This window comes from Typopeltis vanoorti, chromosome 19 (assembly GCF_054136105.1).
Source record: "Typopeltis vanoorti isolate ZY-2024b chromosome 19, IOZ_Tvanoo_1.0, whole genome shotgun sequence".
Taxonomy (NCBI): domain Eukaryota; kingdom Metazoa; phylum Arthropoda; class Arachnida; order Uropygi; family Thelyphonidae; genus Typopeltis; species Typopeltis vanoorti.
Window position 1 is genome coordinate 51,135,043 of NC_143567.1, and position 25,502 is coordinate 51,160,544.

General features: G+C 35.3%; 1 protein-coding gene across 2 annotated transcripts in view; it reads right to left on the minus strand.

Annotated features, from left to right (window-relative positions):
* Nucleotides 1–25,502, minus strand: part of tefu (Serine/threonine-protein kinase tefu) — a 409,445-nt gene that overhangs the window by 231,211 nt on the left and 152,732 nt on the right. For both annotated transcript variants that reach the window (XM_090409436.1, XM_090409435.1), the window contains exon 13: nucleotides 18,061–18,202. In XM_090409436.1, the coding sequence (XP_090265562.1) occupies nucleotides 18,061–18,202 (142 nt within the window). The remainder of the gene's footprint in view (nucleotides 1–18,060; nucleotides 18,203–25,502) is intronic.

Below are 25,502 nucleotides of genomic sequence, written 5' to 3' on the forward strand. Positions count from 1 at the left end.
TAGCAGCAGTATATCACATTGGTGGAACTGTACTCCAGGAGATTGAAGAAGCCAGGGATTTGGGAGTGCTGGTGGATAGGGAGTTGAAGTTTAGGGGACACATCACAAAAGTGGCAAAATCAGCTCATCAAATCACTTGGTTGTTGAAAAACACTTTAATGAGCAGAGACAAACAGGTTATTGTTCCTCTGTATCAAGCCTTGATAAGACCCCATTTAGACTACTGTGCCCAGATATAAGCACCAAGGTTTCTTCTTGATGGGGAGGAGGGGGGGGAGAGGATCCAGAGATGAGTGACCAAGATAATAGCAGGACTATGGAATGAACCGTATGAGAACAGGTTGAGGATTTGTGGGTTGCAAAAATTGGTTGATAGGCGGAAAAGGGGTGATATGATTGAGACATTCAAATTACTGAAGGGTTTCTATAAGATTAATTCAGAAGATATTTTTGAGAATAGGACTGGTAGTGGGAGGACTAGGGGCCATCCATGGAAGCTTCGTAAGAGTGTTAGAGCTAGGTTTTTTACTTGGAGAGTGGTGAATGAGTGGAATAAGCTGCCAGAGTCTATTGTGGGTGCCATGACTGTAAATGAGTTCAAGGTGAAGTATGATAGATACTGTGTGAATGTTGAATAGTTGTTCTCGACATGATGTTGTGCCTCCCTCGATGAGTCTAAGGACTCCTTGGAGTTGCCTGTAATAATAATAATACTGAACAGATAACTATACTAAATAAATACAGCTTAGCTGTATTTTTTTTAACATTCTCATATAATTTTTATACCTAAAGAAGAGCATTTTACTACTAATTAGCAACATAACAGATTGTTGCATTGCTTGATTCAGATGCAAGACTGAATTATGGCCAGCTAATAATTAGCATAAAATTTTTTTTTATTTCTTCACTTTCATAGCATTGAAGACACACTTCTTTTTTCTAAGTATGTACTAACTTTGCAGATCATACCAACAGAACTTATAAACAATCCATAGCTGGAGTAAATTATACTGTGCATTTCTGAACCTATTAGAATATAATAAATATAATTACCAATCCTAAAAAGTCATTAGAAAAAAAAAAACTTGAAATCATCATAATCCAGGCAAGGTTTATCACATATGTGAGAAATCTATTTGTGTATACACGATCAATGCAATGCAGTTTTGTATTGCAATAATGAACTACATCACTTACAATGATTACTTCATATTGTTTTCTACAGATCTGTAACAACAGTGGCTACTTGTTCAAAACTCCTACATCCTACATGAAATCACATTTTAAAGGAATATGTGCACTAGACATATTTCTAGATACTCATACAACTTACATATGTAATAAAAAAAAAATAAAATAAAATAAAAAATAATTATAAAAAAAAAATATATATATATATATATACATATATACACACACATATACACAGAGGATGATCGGTTAATAAACGTAATCCGTTCAAAGACAATGTTCGCTACCCGAATTGTTCGTTAACCTATCATCGATTTACCATAGATTTTTATGGCAATTTGATTAATTCCTTCTAGAGACCCCAAAAAATAAATAAAAAATTATATAATTTCTTACTACATTTATTTATAATAACAATAATACATGCATACACAGTGTTGAATTTTCATCAGTAATGTTTTTTTTTTTCGTTTGTGGGGCGTTAAAGAATCTGTCTAATGTCAATTGCTTTTCTCTCTTCTTCAGGATTTTTCGGAAGTGATTAATAACACTGTCGTTGTAGAGATCCCCAAGCCTATTGACCTTCTCAATCTGGCTTGGGTGCCATTTAAGACTGTTGTTCTGACATCCTCCCACTTCTTCAAAAGATCTTTAATAGCAGATGTCAGCACTGGTCCTCTTTAGTCTTCCTCTTTTTCAGAAGAAAACACATCTCACTGAGTTTCTTGGTGTTCTTAATTCAAGCATTCTTGGAGTTCTTCTGTTGTCAGATCATTTTCATGTTCCATTATGAGCTCTTCAATGTCATCTTTATTCACCTCCAATTCCAGATCTCTAGCACTTGTCACAATTTCATCCATAATTTCAGGGACATCGTCTCTGTCTCCCTGGATGTAGGATGGACACAGCTTTCGCCAAGCAGAATTCAATTGTCGTGTCATTTCGTGACTTCTGACCACGCCTTTTGAATGAGCCAGATAGCTTCAAGAATATCAAATTTTTCTTTCAAAACATTTTTAATGTCATCGTTGAGGAGAACTTGCATGCTTCAAAACACTAACGAAACAGCGCATGGATGTACAATTTCTTGAAACCCACAATAATCTCCTGATCGATTGGCTGAATCAACGAGGTGGTATTTGGAGGCAGAAACTAAACTGTCCGCCAGGGAAAGTCTTCCAGCAAATTTTCTTCAAGGTCTTTTGGGTGTTCTGGTGCATTGTCCAATAGCAACAGTGCTTTCAATGGCAATTCATTGGTCTGAAGGGGTAATCCTTGATGCTTGGGGCACAAACTTTAAACAGCCATTCTTTGAAAAGAACCTGCGTGACCCATGCCCTTTCATTCAATCTTCACATCACTGGCAGTCTTTCTTTAATTATGGAATTTTTGTTGAATGCTCTAGGATTCTCAGAGTGATAGACAAGAAGCAGTTTAAGCTTCATATCATTACTAGCGTTAGCTCCCAAAAGTAACGTCAATCGGTCTTTCATGGATTTATGCCCAGGAATATTTTTCTCATCTTTTGTGATGTAGGTACGGTTCGGCATGCGCTTCCAAAAGAAACCAGTTTCATCATAATTGAAAATTTGTTGTGGACAATATCCTTCTTTTTTAATGAATTCTTGAAATTTGAGACAGAACTTCTCAGCTTCTTCTTTATCTGAACTAGCAGACTCACCATGCATTACCACATGTTTAATGTCAGATCTCCTTCTAAACTTTGCAAACCATCCAGTGGTAGCCTTGAATTCTATCTCCTCATGTGGAGTTTGTTTCTTCAGTTCTTCAAAAATTTCTCTAGCCTTCTCTTGAATGATAGTCATACTAGTTACATCTCCTTTCATTTCCCTTTCTTTTATCCAAACTAAAAGCAATCTCTCCATTTTTTCATGGATGGCACATCTTTGTTTCTCAGATGTAATTTTTGTTACTCCTTTAGCTGCTTGAGTCTTCTTGATAATATCTTTCTTAGCTAAGATTGTGCCTACTGTTCAAGCCATACTGCCTAGCAACATCAGACATCTTCTGCCCACTCTCTACCTTGGCTATTATCTCTTGCTTAGTTTCTATGGTGAGCACAGTTCTTGACACTCCACTCTTTTTAGGTGCCATAATATTGTCAGTTTTTTTTTTAAATAAAATGTTCAGAAAAGCACTTACAAAAATTCAGAGAACAGAAATCAACTAGCGCACAAAAAGGTTATGTATACAACTGTCAAAGTCTCGTTCCAGAAACCATTCATAGATGGCAGTAAAATACATTTCTACAAATCTTACACACAGCGTCACTTCTTCTTGTGTTTGTTCTGTGAGGTGTTCGTTATCTGAACATGTGTTTGTTGTCTGAACATAAAAATCTTTCGTGAAGGTATTCGTTAACCGATCACCCACTGTGTATATATGTATGTGTGTGTATATATATATATATATATATATATATATATTGTGGAATCTAAAGAAATCATCCTCAATCCAGAACATTTCAATACTAACCTCAGTTATAATTTTTCGGATTGTCACTGCACTGTTATCCAACTTGGGCATTCACGAGATCATGAATGTGTACATGCACCTAACAGTGAAGTGATATACAGAATACCTTCAAATGTCAATACATTGGTGTTTTAATGTTTAGATATTCTCTCATATCTCAATGTTTGTTTGTATTTCTCTCGTGTAATGTACCCAATAAAATCTTCTAAGAAGACGAAACTAGTTGTGCAGTTTATTTAAAATAAAATAGATCTGCTATATTTTATTGAGATATGAGAGAATATCTAAACATTAAAACACCAATGTATTGACATTTGAAGGTGTTCTGTGTATCACTTCATTGTTAGGTGCATGTACACATTCATGATCTTGTGAATGCCCAAGTTGGATAACAGTGCAGTGACAATCTGAAAGATTATAACTGAGGTTAGTGTTGAGATGTACTGGATTGAGGATGATTTCTTTAGATTCCACAATATATATATACATATATATATACATATATATATACATATATACACAGTGGGTTAACAGATGTTAACGAACTGTTCGTTAACAGATGTTAACGAACAGGAGTGCAAACAAATCGATTTTAAACAAAACAAATTTTATCTCTTGGTTTCTAGTCATTTAATCTACTTCAAAAATATGTCTCTCAACTGAGCCAATCAGTTATATCATATATATATATATGTTAAAGATACCAAGCTATTTTAAACCAGGTTTTACTCCATAGGTTTAAAATAGCTTGGCATCTTTAACATTTATTATACCCAAGGTAAAATACTTTCTACATATATATATATATATATACAGAATTTTATTTAAAAAAAACTCCCATATATTTCATCCAATGAAACAAAAAAATACTGTTTGGTTGAGACAATAGAATAAGTTGACCTTGTTTTTTATCATGTTTAAAAGTAAATCATAAGTAAATTTTGCTTCATGAAAATGCAGTAGCAATTCTTAAAAGGATTAATATAATTGAAAAACACATAAGTACCTTTTAATTGTCCCAAAACAGTCTTTTTATTAAGGATATAGGCTATGTGCAAGCACCCACTAATACCTATCACATTAAAAAGTAAAGATGGTGACAACAACAACAATGTCCTACAATGACAGTGTGTTCCAGATACATCGAACTCAACACAGCTGCCCAGCACTGATAAATCCAACAATATTATCAAGTGTCATAGCTGTAGAGTAGACATTAAAGACACCAAAAAAGGCCTGCTAATAGTAACATGTTCACTGCATAAAAATCAATGAAACGGCACTGATTCGAATTCACTCCTTGTGAATTTGAACCAGCCTTTCTGCCCACTGCTGCACCTCTTTTTAGTAAAAAAATTTCTGAAACATGTTGAGAGCTTGGAGCATTGCTTCACTGATATCAATGAAACTTTCTCAAGCAAAATCAATTGAAGAAAAGCTAGAAAAGATCCACAATCAGTGCTTTGATGTAACACCAGCCAGCTCCACAGCCTCATCGTATTGACAATGCATGATTCGATCGACGCTGAAAAGAAAAAATACACTGACGTTATACTCAACCTTCACTGAAAGCAATGATAAGCTGAAGTTACACATCACCAAATTAATGGAAAATTATGATTTTGACTACAGAAAAATCACCAGATGCCATCACTTCAGACCTACGGACAAAAGAAGAGACAGGACAAACTTCCTGTGACACACCAGTAAGTGCATCAGAACTAATGGCAGCTGTGAACAATCTCAAAGTCAGTCTTCTCAATAGCATACATGAGCCCAGCCCTTATCTTCAGCCAGTGTGAACAACACTGACAACTTTGCCAATAATTGGAAGAAAAATGACAATGCAGTGACAAAATATCAACTATAAAAGAAGAATACCAGTGTGGATATTGAGCACTATTAATAGCAAATTTGAAAACTAAAGTACAAGTACTGCATAGGGAAAGTGTATGTTGATCAACAACAAACCCCAAAGACGTCAAGATCCACTTTCCAAGTAGACATGGTCTCAGCTCCTACCTCATCAGTGTCCACATCAACCTTCAGTCCTCAAAAACCTCACTTGCATTTCCTGACAGAAATCCAAATTTCAGCCTCTCCAAACACTACCCATCGCAACTTTCAGGCACTCTCTTTGGCTTAGGGCAGCATTTGTGCATAGTTTGCTCTGATATACCAGCCAGAGAGTATTCAACTTAGAATCTCATGACTATGATCTTTTTTGGCTGAAAATCTCTCTGCTGCACTTTGTCAAATATGTATACTGTCTATATTGCTCTCCCAGTGTCACCAACCATTCTTTGAAAGTTGATGTCCTTCAGTCCAAATTTCCTAACAGTGAGGCTATCTCCCTCAGTGATTTTAATGTCCACAACATTAAATGGGTTTCCTTCTCCAACTGCACAAACCATGCAGGTAGAGAGTTTTTGCATTATGAGAGATACTGAGATAGGAGTGATGTTAGCTTGCTCCACCTTTGCAATGAATGCCCAGGCATTCGTTGCAAAGTCTAGGCAGGATGAGATTTCTTTCCATGGGATTACCTCAACATCAAAACTCTCCTGGCATAAACACATTACAACCATTGTCTCTTCGGCATCCAAAAACTTAGGATTCCTCTTTTGCTCAAGACATTACTTTATCAATTAACCCTGTACAAATCATAAATTCATCCATCCATTGCGTACCTTTTTCCCCATCGATGGAACTACTAATGTACTATAAGTACACAGTACTAATGTACTATAGGTTGAACAAACTTCTTGTATATGAACCCAACATAATACATAATGAACATCATCAGGAAGAAAGACAGACAACTACATTCAAAAAAATGAATCATAAGAATGAGTCAAAAAATGTGCTTACTAGCTCATGTCTCTGTTGCAGCTGAGTTGACAGCATTACACTATTAGAGTTCAAAGGAGCAATTGTGAAAGTTTCTGCAGATTAAATAATGCAAATTAAATTTTTTTTTTATATAAAAAAGAATATTATCGTGAGGAGTTAAAAGTAATCAGTTTCCAAAACCCTGAGATTAGTATAGTTAGAATGGTTAAGGTTTGGACAATTTCATAGTGTTGCATATGTTTCATGGAAAAGATTGATGAAATCTGCACTTGCTGGAATGAAGAATATTGTCTTGTTCCAAAGAACTCTGTATTTACTGTCAATGGCATGAGAAGCAAGGCTGGACTTGTCAGATTTCAAAAATGCAATACAGTCTATAAAGACTGTATTGCATTGATGTTCTTGGATTCTAATCAAAGCAGAGCAACCAGTCTGTCCAAAGGAGCAAAGATGACATGAGCAGGGTGCTTGATAAACACTTGGTAAGGAGAAAGGTTATAATGTATCCTTTGTGGATGATAAGAAAGAAGACAGTTTCCAAGCTGCTCTGAAGAAAGCCTATAGATTTAATTTGCAAAGAATCCATGCTATTTGTTCAGACATTCCTTTAAAGTAAAGTACTGAAATTCTTTTCACATCGGATTGTAGACTAGTCAGCAGATGATTGGCTATGAACAATTTTCTGAATGGTAGTTTCATTGTAACCATTAGACATCACAATGCTTTTAATTTATGTAACAAAAGGAACTTGGTGAGTAGAATGCATGAACTCAATGTACAAGCCTTTAAATAGTGCCCATCTTCTGCAAAGAATGATTGTGTGTGTGTGTGTGTGTGTGTGTGTCAGAGAGAGAGAGAGAGAGGACAAGTTGCAAAAAACTGAATATTTTCAGTTTATTGAAAAATTTGAATTATTAAGGTATCTAAAAGGCTAGATGGTTGTTGGATTCTTGTTCAATAGTGAACTTGACAGGAAATTTGTGGCACCAGACCACAGAGACATCATTAATAAAACAAAGCCATATATATATATATATATATATATAAGGTTGGGGGAAAATGGTATGGAAGAATAATTGGTTTTCTGGATGCTCCATAACATAATAATCAACTAAGCAAGTGAGGGGACTGGTCATCATTGTTCCTTCAATTTATTTGAAGAACTTGTTCCTGATGCAAAATAGCCTGTAAAATAGATCCATTTAAATGACATTACAATGCCTCTAGAAAAATCAAACTGTCTAATAATGAAATCATGGTTTTGTTTGATGCAGTCTGACATCAAACTGCATCTGGAATGAAGAATACAAATATTCTTCATTCCGGCAGTTCAAATTGATTGACTTTTTTCTTTGAAACACATGAAACATTATAAAATTATCCAAACCTTAACCACTCTAATTGCATGCCAATCTCAGTCTTGGAAAGTCATCATCATCAAATTCCTGTACAGGATGTGATGGTACTACATGAAAAAAATTACATCATTACTAACTTCCTATCTACAATTTTCCTCCAAATCAGTCTGTTACTTGTCAAGACTCCAACATTATCAGATCTTATATTTCTATCGTCTAAGGCACTTTGTACCATATCAATCCACCTATATCTTGGTCTTCTCTTCCTCTGGGTCGTTTTGCTGCCAACCTGGCAGAGAACACTTGTTTTGCTAATCTTTCTTCGCCCATTCTGTTTAAGTGACCATACCGCCTGAGATTAGCTCTGCTAACACATTTCTGGATGTTGACAATGTCAAGTTCTTTCCTAATATCCTCGTTTTTAATATGATATTGCCATTGATGCCATCTGTTCATGCCTATAATCTTTCTCAGGACTCTCATATCTGCCGTCTCTAGTCTTTGGTCAAGTGTTTTACTTCTGACCCAGCTCTCAGATCCACGAGTTAAAACTGGTTTGAACACTGTCGTGTATACACCTAATTTAGTGTTGCGACTAATTTCTCTCTTATTCCATATGAATTTATTCAATTGACTACCAGCTTTGCTGATTCTGTTGTCTATTTCTATATTTAATTTACCATCTTCACTAAAAATCGTGCCTAAGTAGCTGAAATGTTTCACTTGTTCCACAGGTTCTCCATTCACAACACAGTTGACATTTTCAATGATTCTGCCTATTTTCATTGTCTTTGTATTGCTGACCTTCATACCATATCTATTACAACAGCTATTCAATTTAGTCAGAGAATCTTGCAGACTTGTAGTGGATTTATTTAGAAGTATAACATCATCTACATAAAGCAAAGAGCTGACATTAACATCTCCAATTTTGATATCATGTTTAATACCACTTTCCTTCATAATGTGATCCATATAGATAATGAATAACAGAGGGGATAATGTACATTCCTGTCTCACACCAGATTTAACATTAAACCATCTTCCTGTACTTCCTTCAATTCTAACTGCTGATTTACAACTCAAATAAAGACTAAGTATTGTTTGATATAATGCCCCATTGACACCATATAACTGTAGCGTATTGAATAGCTTCTCTCTTGGCACCTTGTCATATGCCTTTTCCAAATCGACAAAACTTAAATACAGATCTCTGTTATATTTCCATGCTTTCTCGACTATTTGTCGTAAAGTGAAGATCTGATCCTGACAGCCTCTATTTGGCCTGAATCCAGCTTGTTCTTCAGCAAGCTTTACTTCCACAATTTTTCTCAACCGTTTCTCAAGTATACTTGCACAGATCTTGCCAGGAACACTCGGTAGGGAAATACCTCTGTAATTCTCATATTCAGTTTTATTTCCCTTTTTATATATGGGTACTATGAGAGCTCTACTCCAATCATCAGGAATTCGTCCCTCTGTCCAGGCTTTCTGAACTATGCAGTGCAGCCACTGTAAGACTTTTATACCACCATACTTCAGCATTTCTGGTCGAATATCATCTACTCCAGCTGCCTTTCCACATTTCAAGCCTTTGATGGCTTTTTCTACTTGAAGTATGGATATGTATTCCTGACTGCATGCCTGGTCAGTGTTTTTTAACACTGTGCTGTCATCACTGCTCGTTTCATTTAGCAATTTTTTGAAGTAATTACTCCATACTTCAAGGATATCCTATTCTCCCGTTTTCATGTCACCTTTATCATCTCTAACTCCTTTTACAGCACTCTTTCCTCCATTCGTAAACTTCTTCAACAGCCTCCAGAATATTTTGCCACCTTCTTGATATTTATTTTCTATATTCTTGCCAAAGTCCTACCATGACTTTTGTTTAGCTAGTTTTACACAATGTTTAGCATTCTTGCATTTGTCTCTGTATTCTCTAAGAGAGCACAAGCTGACTTATTTGACAGGAACTTTTGATATGCTTTCTTCTTTTCCTTCACTGCCTCTTTAACTTCCTGTGTCCACCAGGGAGTTCTGATTTTTTTATCCTTGCAGACAACCTCACCACATGCCCCTCTGGCAGAATCAATCAATGTTTTCTTCAGAGTTTGCCACTGAATCTCCAAGGTTTGGTTCCTGTTCTCAGACTCTTTCATTTTTTCTTCAATAATCTTTGTGTATTTTAGTCTACAGTTCACATCTGAGAGCTGCTCAACTTTTATTCGCTTTAAAACTTTCTTACATGTTATTCTTTTCAATATGAAATTCAATTTTATCCTGCTCAAGACTAAATAGTGATCACTTCCAATTTCAAATCCTCTGTACACTCTGGTGTTCTGCTCCAGGGAGAAAACATCACTATCAACAATAACATAGTCAATGAGAGTTTTCTTATTCCTTGCCTCTTCTCTCCATGTGAATTTGTGCACATTTTTATGTTGGAATGTTGTGTTAGTAATAACCAGTCCATGTCCTGATCAGATATCCAACAGATATTTGCCATTATTATTAGCTTTGCTCTTTTCTCCAAATTTTCCCAAAATAGTTTGGTATGTCTCACAATCATTTCCTACTCTGCTATTTAGATCCCCAACAAGAACCAACTTTTCCTTTTTCATTGTGTTAGTTGCTTTTTCTAAAGCCTCAAAAAATTCCTCCACTTCTACCTTAGTAGAACCTTCTGTGGGACCATAGGCACAAATAAGTCTCATTGTCCAGTTCCCCATTCTCATATTTGCCCACATTACTCTACTTGAGACTGACTGCCATTCAAGAAAATTAGCCTCGTATTTTGTGTTGAATACTATGGCTACTCCTTCTTTTCCTTGATTGTCATTGCCTGAATATAACATTTTGTATTTATTGCTCAGAAAGATCTCACCAGTTTTTGTCTTTTTTGTTTCAGTCACCCCTATTATGTCGATCTGGTACTTATTTAATTCCTCAGCTAGCTCCATTTCTTTGCCATTCAGGTTTCTTATGTTGATAGTACCAATCTTTAACTCTGGTGATGTTGAGTTGGGGTTTGTTTTCAGATTCGTTCCAGTAGCTGACTTTTCACTGTTCGCCCTGGTTCCCTGGCGACACCCCAGCCGGCATGAAATTTTGTCATGTCGTACCATCATTTTTTATTTTGGTTTAACCAATAAGAATACAATTTGGTCGGCTAAATCCCAAATTGCCAGCCCATCCTCGTTTGTTCAGTATCCAAGTAGATACCCAACAGGGTGCACCACGAGAAGGTGAGGATTGGACATTAGGTCAGAAGCCCTGGTCGGTTCTCCACATTCCTTTAAAGGCTATGTGGAGGTCTTCTCTCAGTTATACAGCTTTGACCCTTAAGCACCCCCTTGGGAAGTGATTACTGTTAACTATCCACAATAATACATTTTTTAAAATTTAATTTATGTTATTTTATATGCAAAAACTTGGAGGAAATTATCCAAGTTTTTTTAAATAAAATTCTGTATTTTTTCTGCATGTGTAAGTGGTATGAGAATCTAGAAATATCTTACATAGAATGTTGACTGACAATAAGGTACAAAACCACACCATTCGTATTGAATAAATTAAAGTATGTCTGCTTTCAACTCCATTTTTAGTTATGCTCTTCTCATTTGTTCATCAACTGTTACTGAATTAATGTTTCCTATTCATTCAATGCAAAAGACCAATCTTTCATTCTTTCTTAATGTGACATACTTTGTAAAAACTTATTATCTGTGACATCTAATATTTCTGTGGTTTAGCAAACATTCATGTAACTTCCAATATGGAGACTACATGTTTCTTAATGATAATTAGTTATTAAACTAGACAATACAACCTAACAAGTTTTGGAAGTCATCAAACTAACAGCACAAGATGTATAAGAAAACTGGAAAAACAATTACAAATAACAGATTTTTCATGAACTTCAACAGTCTAGTACACATACAAAGAGTGAAAAAAAAACTTGGATTAACTAACGTGCAAGCATTTGAACAGTTGTTGCTATCATGTTCTGTGGCATAAAGAGAGTGTCATTGCCAGCTCGTGGTTGTTAGACTTTTTTTTTTTTATAAAGCCATATATACAGGGTGGTTCAAAATTCCACGTCCAAACTTTGAGCGGAGGTAGAGAACATCAAAATCAACCATATTCACATAGGAAAGTATGACCAGAAATGCCACTCAAAAATGATAGGTGGCGCTGTTCACCAGCACTCCAGATGAGTCTTTTGGGGCTTCCTCGTTCAAGCTTTCAACGGCTTACGAAGAACATGCGTCATTTTACGAACACTGAGATGGCAGACATGCACCTCGTTTACGGGTAAGCTGATGGTAATGGATGAGCCGCTGTACGAATGTATTGCGAAAGGTACCAAAACAGACATGTACCTCATTACCAAATGTTTTCGCATTTGCATCAGAATATGTGTGACTATGGATCATTCAGGGATCGCAGGCATGATAGTGGGTGGCCACAATCGATGCGAAATCCCTCCATGGAAGAGGAGGTGTTGCATGTGATGGACAATAATCAAGAGACAAGCACACATGCCATTGCCTCTGCTATAGGAGTATCTCGATCCAGTGTATTGCACGTTTTTCACTCTGAGTCCTTACATCCATTTAATCTGCAACGGGTCCAGTTACTGATGGCAGAAGATTATCCTCAACATGTGGAATTTGCACAGTGGTTTCTGCAGAAAAGTGCCGTAGACCCGGAATTTTCAACTTGTGTTTTGTTTATGGATGAAGCTTCATTTACCTGCGAAGGGGATCTTCAATCATCACAATGCTCATGTGTGGGCCCATGAGAACCCACAAGGTGTGCGATCACATGCTGCACAACAACGCTTAGCCATTAATGTATGGGCAGGTATCATTGCTGACTGTTTAGTTGGCCCATACCTGTTACCACCCCAACTGGACTCCCAGAAGTATCGAACCTTTCTGGAAGAAGTTCTGCTGGATTTACTGATCAATGTTCCAATGACTGTGCATCGGCAGATGTGGTTCCATCACGATGGAGCTCCAGCCCATTTTGTCATTTCTATGCATCAGTATTTGGACAGGTCCTTTGGGACTCGATGGATTGAACGTGGTGGATCTGTCGCATGGCTCCCATGCTCACCTGATTTATCGAGCATTGATTTCTTTCTGTGGAGGACCCTTAAAGCCATGGTGTATGAAATGCCTGTTGCCTCTGACATGGACCTCGTGGCAAGAATTGCCATCGCCGCTGCTAATATCTGGGAAACTCCAGGTATTTTCGAAAATGTACGGCAATCAATGCATTGTCGGCGTCAGGCATGCATCACTGCTAATGGTCGTAACTTTGAGCACCTGATGTGAAACCATATTATCTATCCAACTACTGTTGAACTGTTCAGTTATGCCTAATAAAGTTTTTTTACACTACTTACTGCCTTGTGTTATTTCTGCATCTTTGTGTCTCTGTTAATACCTTCTGGTGGTGTTTCCAGTCATGCTTTCCTATGTGAATATGGTTGATTTTGATGTTCTCAACCCCCCCCCCTCAAAGTTTGTATGTGGAATTTTGAACCACCCTGTGTGTGTGTATATATATATATATATATATAGTATGTAAGGATAGTGCATTTCTGAGGATTCTTTGAATTTTCTTATAAAACAGTTATGATCAATACACAGCATTTGTTTTTGCAAAAAATATTTGGTGATCTGTATTTGTTGTATAGAAAGCAATCCCAATCAGTGTTTTCTTTTCTTTTCTTCTCTACATTCTTTACATATTTAGACATGCAGATCTCTCCAGACCAATCCATCTGGCCTACATATACCACTATAAGCAATGAGTTTTATATACTGCTGGTTTCTTTATGGGAGATTTTGGTGGATGTAAGAACATAGAAATCTTATATATTGGAAAAGAAGCCACTTTAACTTTGTAATTATGAAGCAATGCTGCATTCTTGATGTAAGGAATGTGACTAAATTTTTGAAATCTTGTTTATTAGAAGGAACTGTCAGAGGCATGTCTAAAATTTTGTTAATCATGTTCAATTTGTGCCAGAGGAAGAGAGTATGCCTAATATAATGAAGGTCTTCATTCCTGCCCACCCTCCTATATGTACTAGAGATGTTGTAAGCTCTGTCCACAACATTTCCAAGTACACAATCTTGCAGTTCTGCAGTGAATTTTATATTTGGGTGCAAGCTACTCGATAACCTTTAAACTGCTCTAATTCTTTTATTATTCCTAATCAAATAATGAAAATTTCACTAATGTAACAACCAAGATTATAGTTTTTATGATATCTTTCAACAGTGTTCATTTTGAAGGGTTCCATAAAGTGATTAGCCAGGACTGGTTATGGGATGGAACCCATGGCAAGTCCTTCTGTTTGTTTTCAATATCTATACTGAAATATAAAGAATGTGTTTCATCCAATGTCTGAATAGGCTAACTGTGTCAGGAGGAAAAAAATGTCTAAAGAAGATCTACTGTGTCATCTTTAGGGACATCGCTGAATGGACTGATAACATCTAAACATGCTAGGAAGTCTGACATTTCTATTTTTAAATCTTTAACTTTTTCATTAAAATGTAAACTATTTTTCATATATGACGTAATTTTTCTAATATGTGGAGCTACCAATTGACAGATATTGTGCTAAGTTTGAGGTTGGGGAATTTCTTGCATCTATAATAGGGCATACTGGAACCTCTGGCTTATGGATGTCAGGTGCTCCATAAGCTCTTGTGACTTAAGGATGTTCTGATGTTAGAGATTTTTTGAATTCTTCTGGCTAACTGAGTAATTTTTTAATTATTTAGTTGAAAACTTTTATACTTTCATATTTGACCATTTTTGGTTTCATACCATCTACTCCAGCTGCCTTTTCACATTTCAGGTTTTTGATGCCTGCTTTTTTCATTTAGCTATCTTTAAAAGTAATTACTCCAGACATCAAAAATATCTTCATTTTACAGCACTCTTTCCTTCATTTCTAAGCTTTTTCAATATCCTCCAGAATATTTTGCCAGTTTCTGATTTTATTTTCTATGTTCTTACCAGTCTTCCCATGACTTTTCTTTTTACACACTGCTTTGTTTTCTGATATTTATCTTCGTATTCTCTCAGAACACATGCTGACTTTCAGAAACTTTCAATATGCTTTCTTCTTTCCTTGCAATCAATCTCATCACATGCTTCTCTGGTTGAATCGATAAATGTTTTCTTCATGGGTCTACATTTGAGTCTCCAAGGTTTGTGTCCTGTTGTCAATATTTTTCATTTTTCTTTAATAATATTTGTGTATTTGAGTCTACAAGTTCACCTCTGAAAGCAGTTCAAACTTTGATTCTTTTTAAAACTGTCTACATAATTAAGTTTATTAACAAAATTAATGCATTATTACTAAATTCCAATCAACAACCTTCCTCCAAATTAACATATTATTTGTCAAATTTTCTAATACTATCAAATCTTACATTTTGGTCTTCTAAAGCAGCGCTTCCCAAACTGGGGGCCATAGGTTTTGTTGAGGGGGGCCGTGAAATAATGAAAACAAATTTAAAATGTTTCAAGACTAAGTAGATTTTTTTTATCTTAAAAGATTTTAAGATTTTTTTTATCTTAATGTATTTAATTTTTATTATTTATTATTTCTTTTTTCTTATTTTTTATATTTTAATGGAAAAAAAATCACACATTGGTGCGGGTTCGCAAATGTTGCTTCCTGCGTATTTCGGCACTTAATGAATATTAGTAAATATATGCTTATTCATACAAGTTTCATTTCAAAGCAGAAATCTAAGAATTGCAGTTTCAAATATTTCACCTGATATTGACTTTTTGTGTAGCAGTGAAACACATCCATCACATTAAATTGTTATTAAACTTCTTTTATGTTATTAAGTCTTTATTACTAATCGTTTTACGTTTCATGTGTGTATACTGCAAATGTACAGTAACAATATATCTATCTATATAAAAATATGAGATAATGTGCCATGTCAAATGCGTATGCAAGATGCTAAAAATGTAATTTTTGTAATATTCACTGCGTATGTTTTGTAATGAATATAAATACAATAAATATTATAATAATATATGTCTATATTATGATCTTTTTTCGAGGGGGGCCGTGAAATATTTTAATTTTTGTAAAGGGGACCCTGACATCCAGAAGTTTGGGAAGCACTGTTCTAAGGTATGACTAACTAAGGTTACATCATTTTTAAGAAAGGAGAGATCACTATGAAAATTAGAAAGAAATAAGTTTATTAGTTTATTCCTGTATAATTTCAGGTTGACAAAGTTTGAATAAAATTCAAAATTTTGAATAAAAAACTTGGAAACATTGCAAACTCTTTGCTCTCCAAAGAACAAAACCATTTTATACAAGGAAGATCATGTACAGACAATATTTATGCCATAAAACAAATTACTGAAACAAACAAACAAACAAACAAAAGATAATTTAATTAGGAAATGCATTTTACGAGGGTGGTCTGAAAAGTTCTAGGCCTAACAATGAAAAAAAATTTATAATTTCAAAATTATTTTAATTTTTTAACATAATCTCCCTTAAGACTAATACATTTATTCCAATGATGCTCTGCGCCATTATCCCATCCCTGTAGTGGTTCTCGGTAAGATCTGCAAAATACCCCTCCACAGCTGCAATCACCTCTTGATTCAAAGAAAAACGTTGACCAGCGAGGAAGAGTTTTAGTTTTGGGAATGGACAGAAGTCAGAGGGAGCCAAATCAGGAGAATAAGGTGGATGTTCCAACAATTCATAGTGCCGACCCCTTAATTTTCCCATTGCAAAAACACTTTTGTGGGCAGGTGCATTGTCCTGTTGAAAGATGATTTTTTCTACTGCAAACCGGGGCTTTTCTCACAAATTTTTTCATCTAGTTTGGTTAAAAGATCAGAATAATATTCCCCGGTTATTGTTTTACCCTTTTGAAGATAATTAATAAACAAAATTTGTCCAGTGCACAGTGTCACAGTTTTGTACACCCATTCCACACTAGTCTTTTATATCATCTATCCATTCTCTGTATAGTCTACCTCTTCTGTTTAAACCATCCAAAATACCAAACATAAATGTCTTTATCTTTCGGTCCTCACTCATTCTACAGATGTGTCCAAATAATTGCAGCTTCCGTTTTATAATCTTCTGCATTAGATTTTGTTTTGGTTGTATCTTCTGATAGATCTCTTCATTGGTGATTTTCTTTTTTTTCCATTGATATCCCTTTTCCTTCGACCTCTTTTCCATTGATATCCCTTAAAAAGATGGTGCCTATTTTCAATTCTGATGATGGTTTAAAATTTTTCAAGAAGCTGATTTTCATATTCAAAAATCGGCAGGCTTTGTTTAACTGGATGATGGTGAGTCAGCATGAAATTAGATCATGTTATACCATCATATTTATTTGAGGTTTAAAGCTAATATAGAATAAAATTTGGTTAATTAAATCCCATATTACTAGCCATCCTGATTCATTCAGTATCCAGCTGGATACCTAATAATGAAGTCCTTATCTAATACTTTTCAGTCCTTGGCATCATGAGATGCTAAGGGCTGAACACTTGGTCAAAAGTTCCAGGCAGTACTCTGCACTTCTTCTGCTATATGGAGGTCTCTTCTCAGTTATCTGACTTTAATCCTTAGGATGATCCTTGTAATTACTTCTTAAATTACTGATAATGTCTTATAAGACATTCTTCTTCTTCTTCTTCTAGTTTTCCAATTCTTTATGAGTTTTAGCTTGCAAAACAATTTTTAGTCATTCTTTTCTTTTCTGTGCAATATTCTTCCAATTCTTAACTTTTAAAGTTGTAAGATCTTTTTGTACATTATCAATCCATTTTTTTCTTGGTCTACCTTTCTTCCTTTGTCCTAATGGTTTCCATTCAAATATTTTTTTTTTTAACTTCTTTATCTTTTTCCATTCTTTCTATATTTCCCAGCCATGCTATTCTTTGTGTCTTTATATATCTTACTATATCTTCACCATTAATTAGTTGTCCAAGTTCATTATTTGTTCTAATCTTATAAGACATTGACTTTTAGAAATTTATTCAATGCTATTATACTTCGTCAAGTTTCCTCAGATAACTTATTTTATGGGAAAAAGAAAAATTAATAATAATAGCATGAAAAACATACCTTTAATTTTAAACGATAAGGATAGAGATAACAAAATAACTTATCATTTTCCTTTTTCTCATAGGTATTTGCAAATTCATAACCTGTTTTTGTAGCCAGAGTAGCTTTGAGGACACCAGCAGCAGCAATGGCAACTTCTATCCTATTTGATGAGAAAAACAACATAAAGGTGGTTATATTATTTATTATGTTACAACAAAAAAATTTCATTATACTTCAAGCATGCCATATAAGTAATTTAGTTAATTATATGACATACTTGTTAATGCAAGACTATCTGTCAACCTGATTTTTTTTTTTTTTTGAAAAAATTTTTACAATGCAGTGATTATATGAACCAGTAGCACACTCAGGATTTAATCTTTGGGGAGGGAGGGAGCTGAGTAGACGATTTGAGAATACACACTACACATTGCATACAACCAATAACTAAGTAGTTGCAATGATCGCTAATTCATAAGTAGTATAGAAATAAAAGACACGACACAACATAAATAAAAAAATGAATTTTAATTAGGAAAAGATTTTTGGAAAATTTTTTAATGTTTTTTTTCCCTTTTTCTTTTTTTTTTTTGGGGGGGAGCACCTTGGTCCCCCTCTGGGCACACCACTGATGTGAACCATAAGGAATAAAAAATAAATCCTCTAATGCCTTTCTTAAAGGGATTAGGCAAGGCCACTTTTGCCATGAGAAAGTGGCTGTGCCTACTTCAGAAAGAGCCAACTTTCTGAAGATGTGTAGGTAGCCATCTGTGGCACCCTTAGCCTTCTCTGATAACTGGCCTGGCTATCAATGATTTCATTAGCATAATAGGGAGCAGAGACAACCGCTGTTATCTCATGGTCCCTAATACTACATATTACTGTCTCAAATAGGGCAAGTCCTATGGTCAATTTCCTTGAGTTGCAGTGCTAAAAATCCAAGTTTCTGAGAGGAACTAGATGAAAAAATGGCCTAGAAAAACTTCCACTAGCTGGCAACCAGAATCGAACTTATAATGATATTTCTTTGGGCAGTCTAGCACAATGGAAGCAAATACAATTTACACAGTTCTAGTAGCAAGGCTTATACGTTGGTCATACATAACTGGTAATTAGTTTACGGAATTAACAACGTATATAAAGTATGTTAATTAAAGGTAACTTTAATAAATAACTTCTATATTTTGGCAACGTCATGTTGCCATATTCAGGAACATAAAGATATGGTATGTGCACGCAGGCACTAACAAAAGCAAATGAGGAAGAAAGCAAGAAACTAATATTGTTCCTAAAGTCCTAATGGTGCCCTCTGGTGGGCTAATTTGGTTGACTTGGCAGTTGGGCTGAAGTTCTCAAAATGTAAGTCTCACAAATTTGGGGTAGTTTCATGCACCCAAATTTGTTGAGGCTAGGAACGTTTTTAGAGCTGCTGAAGATTCCCTGAATAATCTTTCGTATTTAAACTTGCTGCGGTGTATTATTTTTGTTTTCTTCCAACAAATTCTATGGTGGGTATCTAAGGCATGGTCTGCCAGCCCAGAGCGGCTGTACTGGTGAAACCAGATGTAGTCTTTGTGTTCTGAAATCCTGATATTTGTTGTTCTGCCTGTTTGGCCAAAGTAGGACAATTTGCAGCTGCAAGGGACCTGGTATACATCAGGTAGGTCTAGGGGAAGTGGTTGGTCTTTGGTAGAGCGGATAAGGGATGCCAACTTTTTATATGGTCTGTAACAAGAAGGTCATATTTTCTGAGGATATTGGTTATTTTCTCCAAGGTGCCCTGGATGTAGGGGATGGTGATAGATTTGGTGTAATCTTTATTGTGGAGGGGGAGGGGGGTTGTGGTTTACTGGTTTGAGTATTTTTTGGATTTTTTTGGGGTTAAAATCCAAAAGGAAGGAAGGATAAAATCTAAGGTTAATATCTAAAGGAAGGAAGGATAAAAGGATCACTTAAAGGTCAAAACCTCAACTGGGAGGACACCTCTACATCACCTTTAAGAAATATCGAGAACCAAATAATGAACCCTATTACTAGGTATCCAATGAGTACTGAACAAATTAGGAATTGCTGGCAATATGGTGCTTAGCTGACTATATTTCACTCTGAAATGGCTTAACATAATGAGATTTCATGCCAGCTGGGAGCACTGCCAAACTGCTTTTATCAGGGAAGCAGGCCAAACAGTGAGAAGTCATCTGGAACAAAATTCCAACTCATAATCTAGAAAAAGAACAAACCCAGCATCAGAAAAGTTGAAGATAGGAACATTAACATAAGAGGTATTAATGGAAATGAAATCCAACTTGCAGAAGAAATTGAAAAGTATTATGTGAACATAATTGGCATTACTAAGACAAAGAAGACTGCAAACACAAGTGAGATTGTACTAAATTATAAGTACAGGATGTTATTTTCAGGCAATAATGATCAATAGCATTCAACACCAAACATGAAGATAAAACTTCTTGATTATAAGGCAATTTCAAGTAGAGTCACATGGACAAACTTCTTCAAAATGGGGAAACGGACAATTTGTGCTTATAATCTCACAGAAGGTTCTCCTAAGGAAAAAGTGAAGGAATTTTTTTTGAGTCATTAGAGCAGGCAGCTGACAAATGGAAAAAGAGACCCTTGTTGAAGATGAAAGCAGTAGAATAGAAAAAGAATAGTACCAGCTGTATAGAAACGATTTGGGAACATTTTAAGAAAATGGCAAGGCTAATAATAAAGGCGCCACCTACTGGATTTTTGCTCAGGATATGGATTTGTCATTACTAACACCATGTTTAAACACAAAGATGTACACAAGTTCACATGGAGAGAAGACACAAGAAATATGAAATGCCTCATGAACTATATCATTATTGATAGTGACATCTTCAAGCTGGTTCAGGTGTATACAGAGGATTTGAAGGAAGTGATTATCCCTTCGTTTTAAGTAGGATAAAAATGAATATCACATGAAAAGAACAATATGTATGAAACTATTAAAAATAATTCAAGTTGAGCAGCTTTTACAGGTAAACTGTAGACTCAAGTATACAAACAATATTATGAAAAAAAAAAATCAAGCAGTTCAAAAACAAGAACAAAACTGTGGAGTCTCATTGAAAAATTTTGAGGAAAACATCGATAGATAAATCTAGGGAGGCATATGGTGAAGATGTCTGCAAGGAAAGAAAACTAAGAACAATGGTACACAAGAAGTTGAAGAAACAGTCATAGAAAAGAAGAAAGCATACCAAAAGCTGCTAGCAAATAAGTTCACAAATGCCCTAAAAGAATAAAGAGAAAATGTAAGAGCTGAGCTATGTGTGAAAGTAGCTAAACAAAGTCAGGGGAAGACTTCATTAAGAATAAATATAGAAAGTAAATATCAGGAAGTTGGTAAAATGTTCTGGAGGCTATCAAAAAAGCTTAAAATGGAAGAAAGAGTACTGTAAAAGGAATCAGAGATGATAAAAGATGACATGAAAACTGAAGATAAGGATATCCTAAATGTCTGTAGTAATTACTTTGAAAGACTGTTAAATGAAACGAGAAGTTGACACAGTAGTAGAAAATATTCAAGAGGAAAGCAACAGATCAGCATTTGAGGTCGATAAGGCCATCAAAAGCCTTAAACATGGAAAGGTAACTGGAGTAGATAATATTCAACCAGAAATGCTTAAATATTGAGGTATGAAAGGTTTGTAGTAGCTACACTGCATATTTCAGAGGGTCTAGTCAGAAGGTTGAATTCCAGATGATTGCAGTAGAGGTCTGATAGCTACTTTCAAAAATGGGAATAAAGCCAAATGTGAAAATCAGAGGGATTTCTCGAATAAGCATTCCAGGTAAGATCTATGAAAGTATACTGAGAAGAGGCTGGAAGAAAAAAAAAAAAAAGGTTAAATCCAAATACAGGTAGTCAAGATGACATTTTCACATTATTACAACAGTTGGGAATTCATGGGAATATAACAATGATCTGTACTTAAGAATTTTGTAGATCTGTCAAAGGCATACCACAAGGTGTACAGGGGAAAAGCTTTTCAAAATATTAAAATTATATCTGGTAAATGAAACATTATAAAGTGCAATACATATTCTATATTTCAGCTTGTATTGTCAGCAGTTAGAATTGAAGGAAATATAGGAAGATGATCTGATGTAAAATTTGGCATGAGACAAGAGTACCTCCACTCTTCATCGTCTATATAGATCGCATTATGAAAAAATGTGGCATTAAACCTGCTATTTGAATTGAAGATATCAATTTCAGCTCTTTACTTTATGCAGATAATCTACTCTTAAACACATCCAGTCGTAGTCTCCAGGATTCTCTAACTAAACAAAATTATAGCTGTAAAAAATTTGGCATGAAAATCAGCAACAAAAACTATGAAAATATGCAGTAATGTAGAAAACTTTAGCTGCATTCTCGACTGACAACCTGGAGAAAAAGTAAAATATTTCAGCTGTTTGGCACAAATTTTAATAAAGATTGCAAGGTTGGGTGGGATACAGAGTATACAATTAATGGAGAAATTTTGAAGGAGGTGGAGGCAATGAGAGATCTGGGAGTGATGGCAGACAAAGACTTGAAGTTTAGGGGTCACATTTCTAAAATTCTAAGAACATCCCAATGGATTATGGCAATAATGAGGAAGACATTGACATCTATAGGCAAAGAGGTTATGATTCCCTTGTATAAGGTTTTGATCATGCCACATATGGGCTACTGTGCACAGATTTGGTTGCCAGGTTTTCAGGGGGATGAGGATGTATTGGAGAAGATCCATAAGAAGTTTACTAAGTTAGTGTCAAGTCTATGGAATGTCAGATATCTGGAGAGATTGAGGGAATACAATTTGCAGAGCCTTGTGAATAGAAGAAGAAGAACAGGAGATATGACTGAGACTTAAGTTGATGAGGGGTTGTTACCAAATTAATGTGGAGAAGATACTTCATAGAGTAGAGGACAGCAAGGGTAGAACTAGAGGCCATCCATGGAGGTTGTATAAGGAGGGTGTGAGCAGTGTAAGCTGAGTGAGAAACTGGAGTTTATAACTTGAGCCACTATATGCTGCATTTTTAACCAGGATTAGCAAATTTGTTAAAAACCTAGCTAAGATAAGGGTCAGAGATTATGAGTGGCATGGGGAATAAATGTGCTCATTCCAGCAAGAATAATTTAAGTTATTAGATCAGAATAAATCCTTTGATCAGATGAGTGAAAGCAATAATCAACCATGGAAAAGAAGCATAGAAATCCTAAAGATTATCCCAATTGGCATGAGGTAATGTATGAATGAGGTATGAGGATGAGAGTGGGGAAGAAGGACAATTTGTGGATTAGGTAATGGTCATTGTTGCCAAGAGAAGAGTTGATTTCAGTGGTATTTCTGGAGAGAAAGTTGGTCAAGAAAAGATTGAAGTGTTCAGAGAATGATGAGGATTATCTGATATCTGTAGGTAGGTGAATAATTTGCATTAGATATTTATGCAAATTATATCTTTCATGCAAATCATTCACTTACCTATTACTGACAGCAATCAATTCAACTTCCATTTCGGCATGGTCTATTAAGTTAGAGAAGGGAAAGGAAAGACAGTTGGAATTATGGATGCTGAAATATCCAAGGAAAGTTATGTCTCCATTTCAGTATAATTAGACTACATATGTGATCATTTCAGAGATAGATAATAAAAAAAAAGGTCAGTATAGTCTCATCAGAATTACAAGAGCAGTAAATGCAGCAAATAATGGACAAATCGAGGCAAAGCTATCTTGAGCCAAAGCAGATCATTTAAAGGAAATTCAAAGTCTGATAAACTCATTGGCAATGGTATTAGATCTGAAAAATGTGCATGTTCAATCCTTTTTATAGAAAGCAACATGCATAATGTAATGCATGAAATATAAATTTAAACGGGCTGTTGTTGTGGAAGGTGCCACTAGAAGTTCATTGATGAATAACAGATTTGATTTGGATGCTGGTAAGTAGTTGAGCATATTATTCTTCTGGTATTAAACCCATAGATGCTGGTGAGGTGTATGTAGAAGTGTATTTTTCTTTTATAGATATTGTTGGATTTTTTTGGAGTGTTTCTTTATTTATTTCATTTTTTTGAAATTTTTGATATTTTTTGAAAATTTTTGTAGGTTTTTGTGGAGTTTTTTAACCACAGGAACAATATATTTTTTTGTTGTCTTTCATGGCAGTTGAACAGAAAAATTAATAGAGGGATAGACGACTTGTAAAGAAAACTCCCACAAAGAGAGTGTTTAGACTTCAAGTTTGACTTTGAACAGTGCCTACTGAAATCGTCTATATTCAGCCCCCTCACAATATCCCAGACACAACTAGACATTTAATAAAGAGATGTACATTAGACACAGTATAATGTTTAAATAATGACTTCACACATGTAAGCGAAAATTAAATAGAATTTATTATTCCTATATATTTTGTTCAATATGTCATGATTTTAATTCAGCGAGAAGATAGGAGAATGTATGATTGAATATGTCTGAATGAAGCTCATGACATATTGAGCAAAATATATAGTAATAGTAAATTCTATTTAGTCTTTTCTTAATGTGTTAAGCCATAATTTAAAACATTATACTACCCCAGACACAATCTGGCAGAGTAAGCAGCAGCAGTAGGATTATTTATCAGCTGATCAGGATGCCTCCCAGAGTGTGCTAACTGGTAGCTGGCCTGTGAAAGTTGCTTTACTATTGTACACTTGAACAGAAGAAGTGCTTGCTCTCGTTAAATAATTACAGTGCAAACAGCATGCCTAGCAAGGCACCAGCTGCACTGCACATAAGAAAAAAGGAAGGGAAGTGAAACTGGAGACTGTCCTCTAGAGATGAACCATTCTGATATGCAGGGTGATGGTGCAATATGCAGATATATGACTTTCATTATCTTCGTCAGACAATGAAAGTTATCTACTACCTAGAGGTCTAGTTAGCATTTCCTCCAAGTAAGGAAGGTATGCTTTTAAGGTTGGAAATACTTGCCTTGCCATAGCCCTATTTGTGGAAACAGGCTACACCACAGGCAGGGTGGAGTTGACTTGGCTGAAAGAGGCTATTTGCTGCATGTCAACAAGCAAATTAATAGTCTCCATTAGTCTGAATATGAAACAGGGAGTAAGTTTTCTTCTTCTTCCTTTCCAGTAACAGGCCAAATGGCCTATTACAGTCTCTTCCCATCTTTTCAAAGACCATCCTCTATTCCTTCTCCCTTGAGATCAATATCTTTGTATCTCTCTAGGAGTCTTCCTTCACTCATTCCTTCTGTATGTTGTTTTCATCTCTCTCTCTCTATAAAGATTGATGTAGTCTAAAACAGATATCACCTCAAGTTCCTTTAAGATGCTGCTATTTCTTTTGAAGTCTAGTCTATTATATTCAGCTGTTTTGCACATGAATCTCATTTCAGAGTTTATCAGTCTTT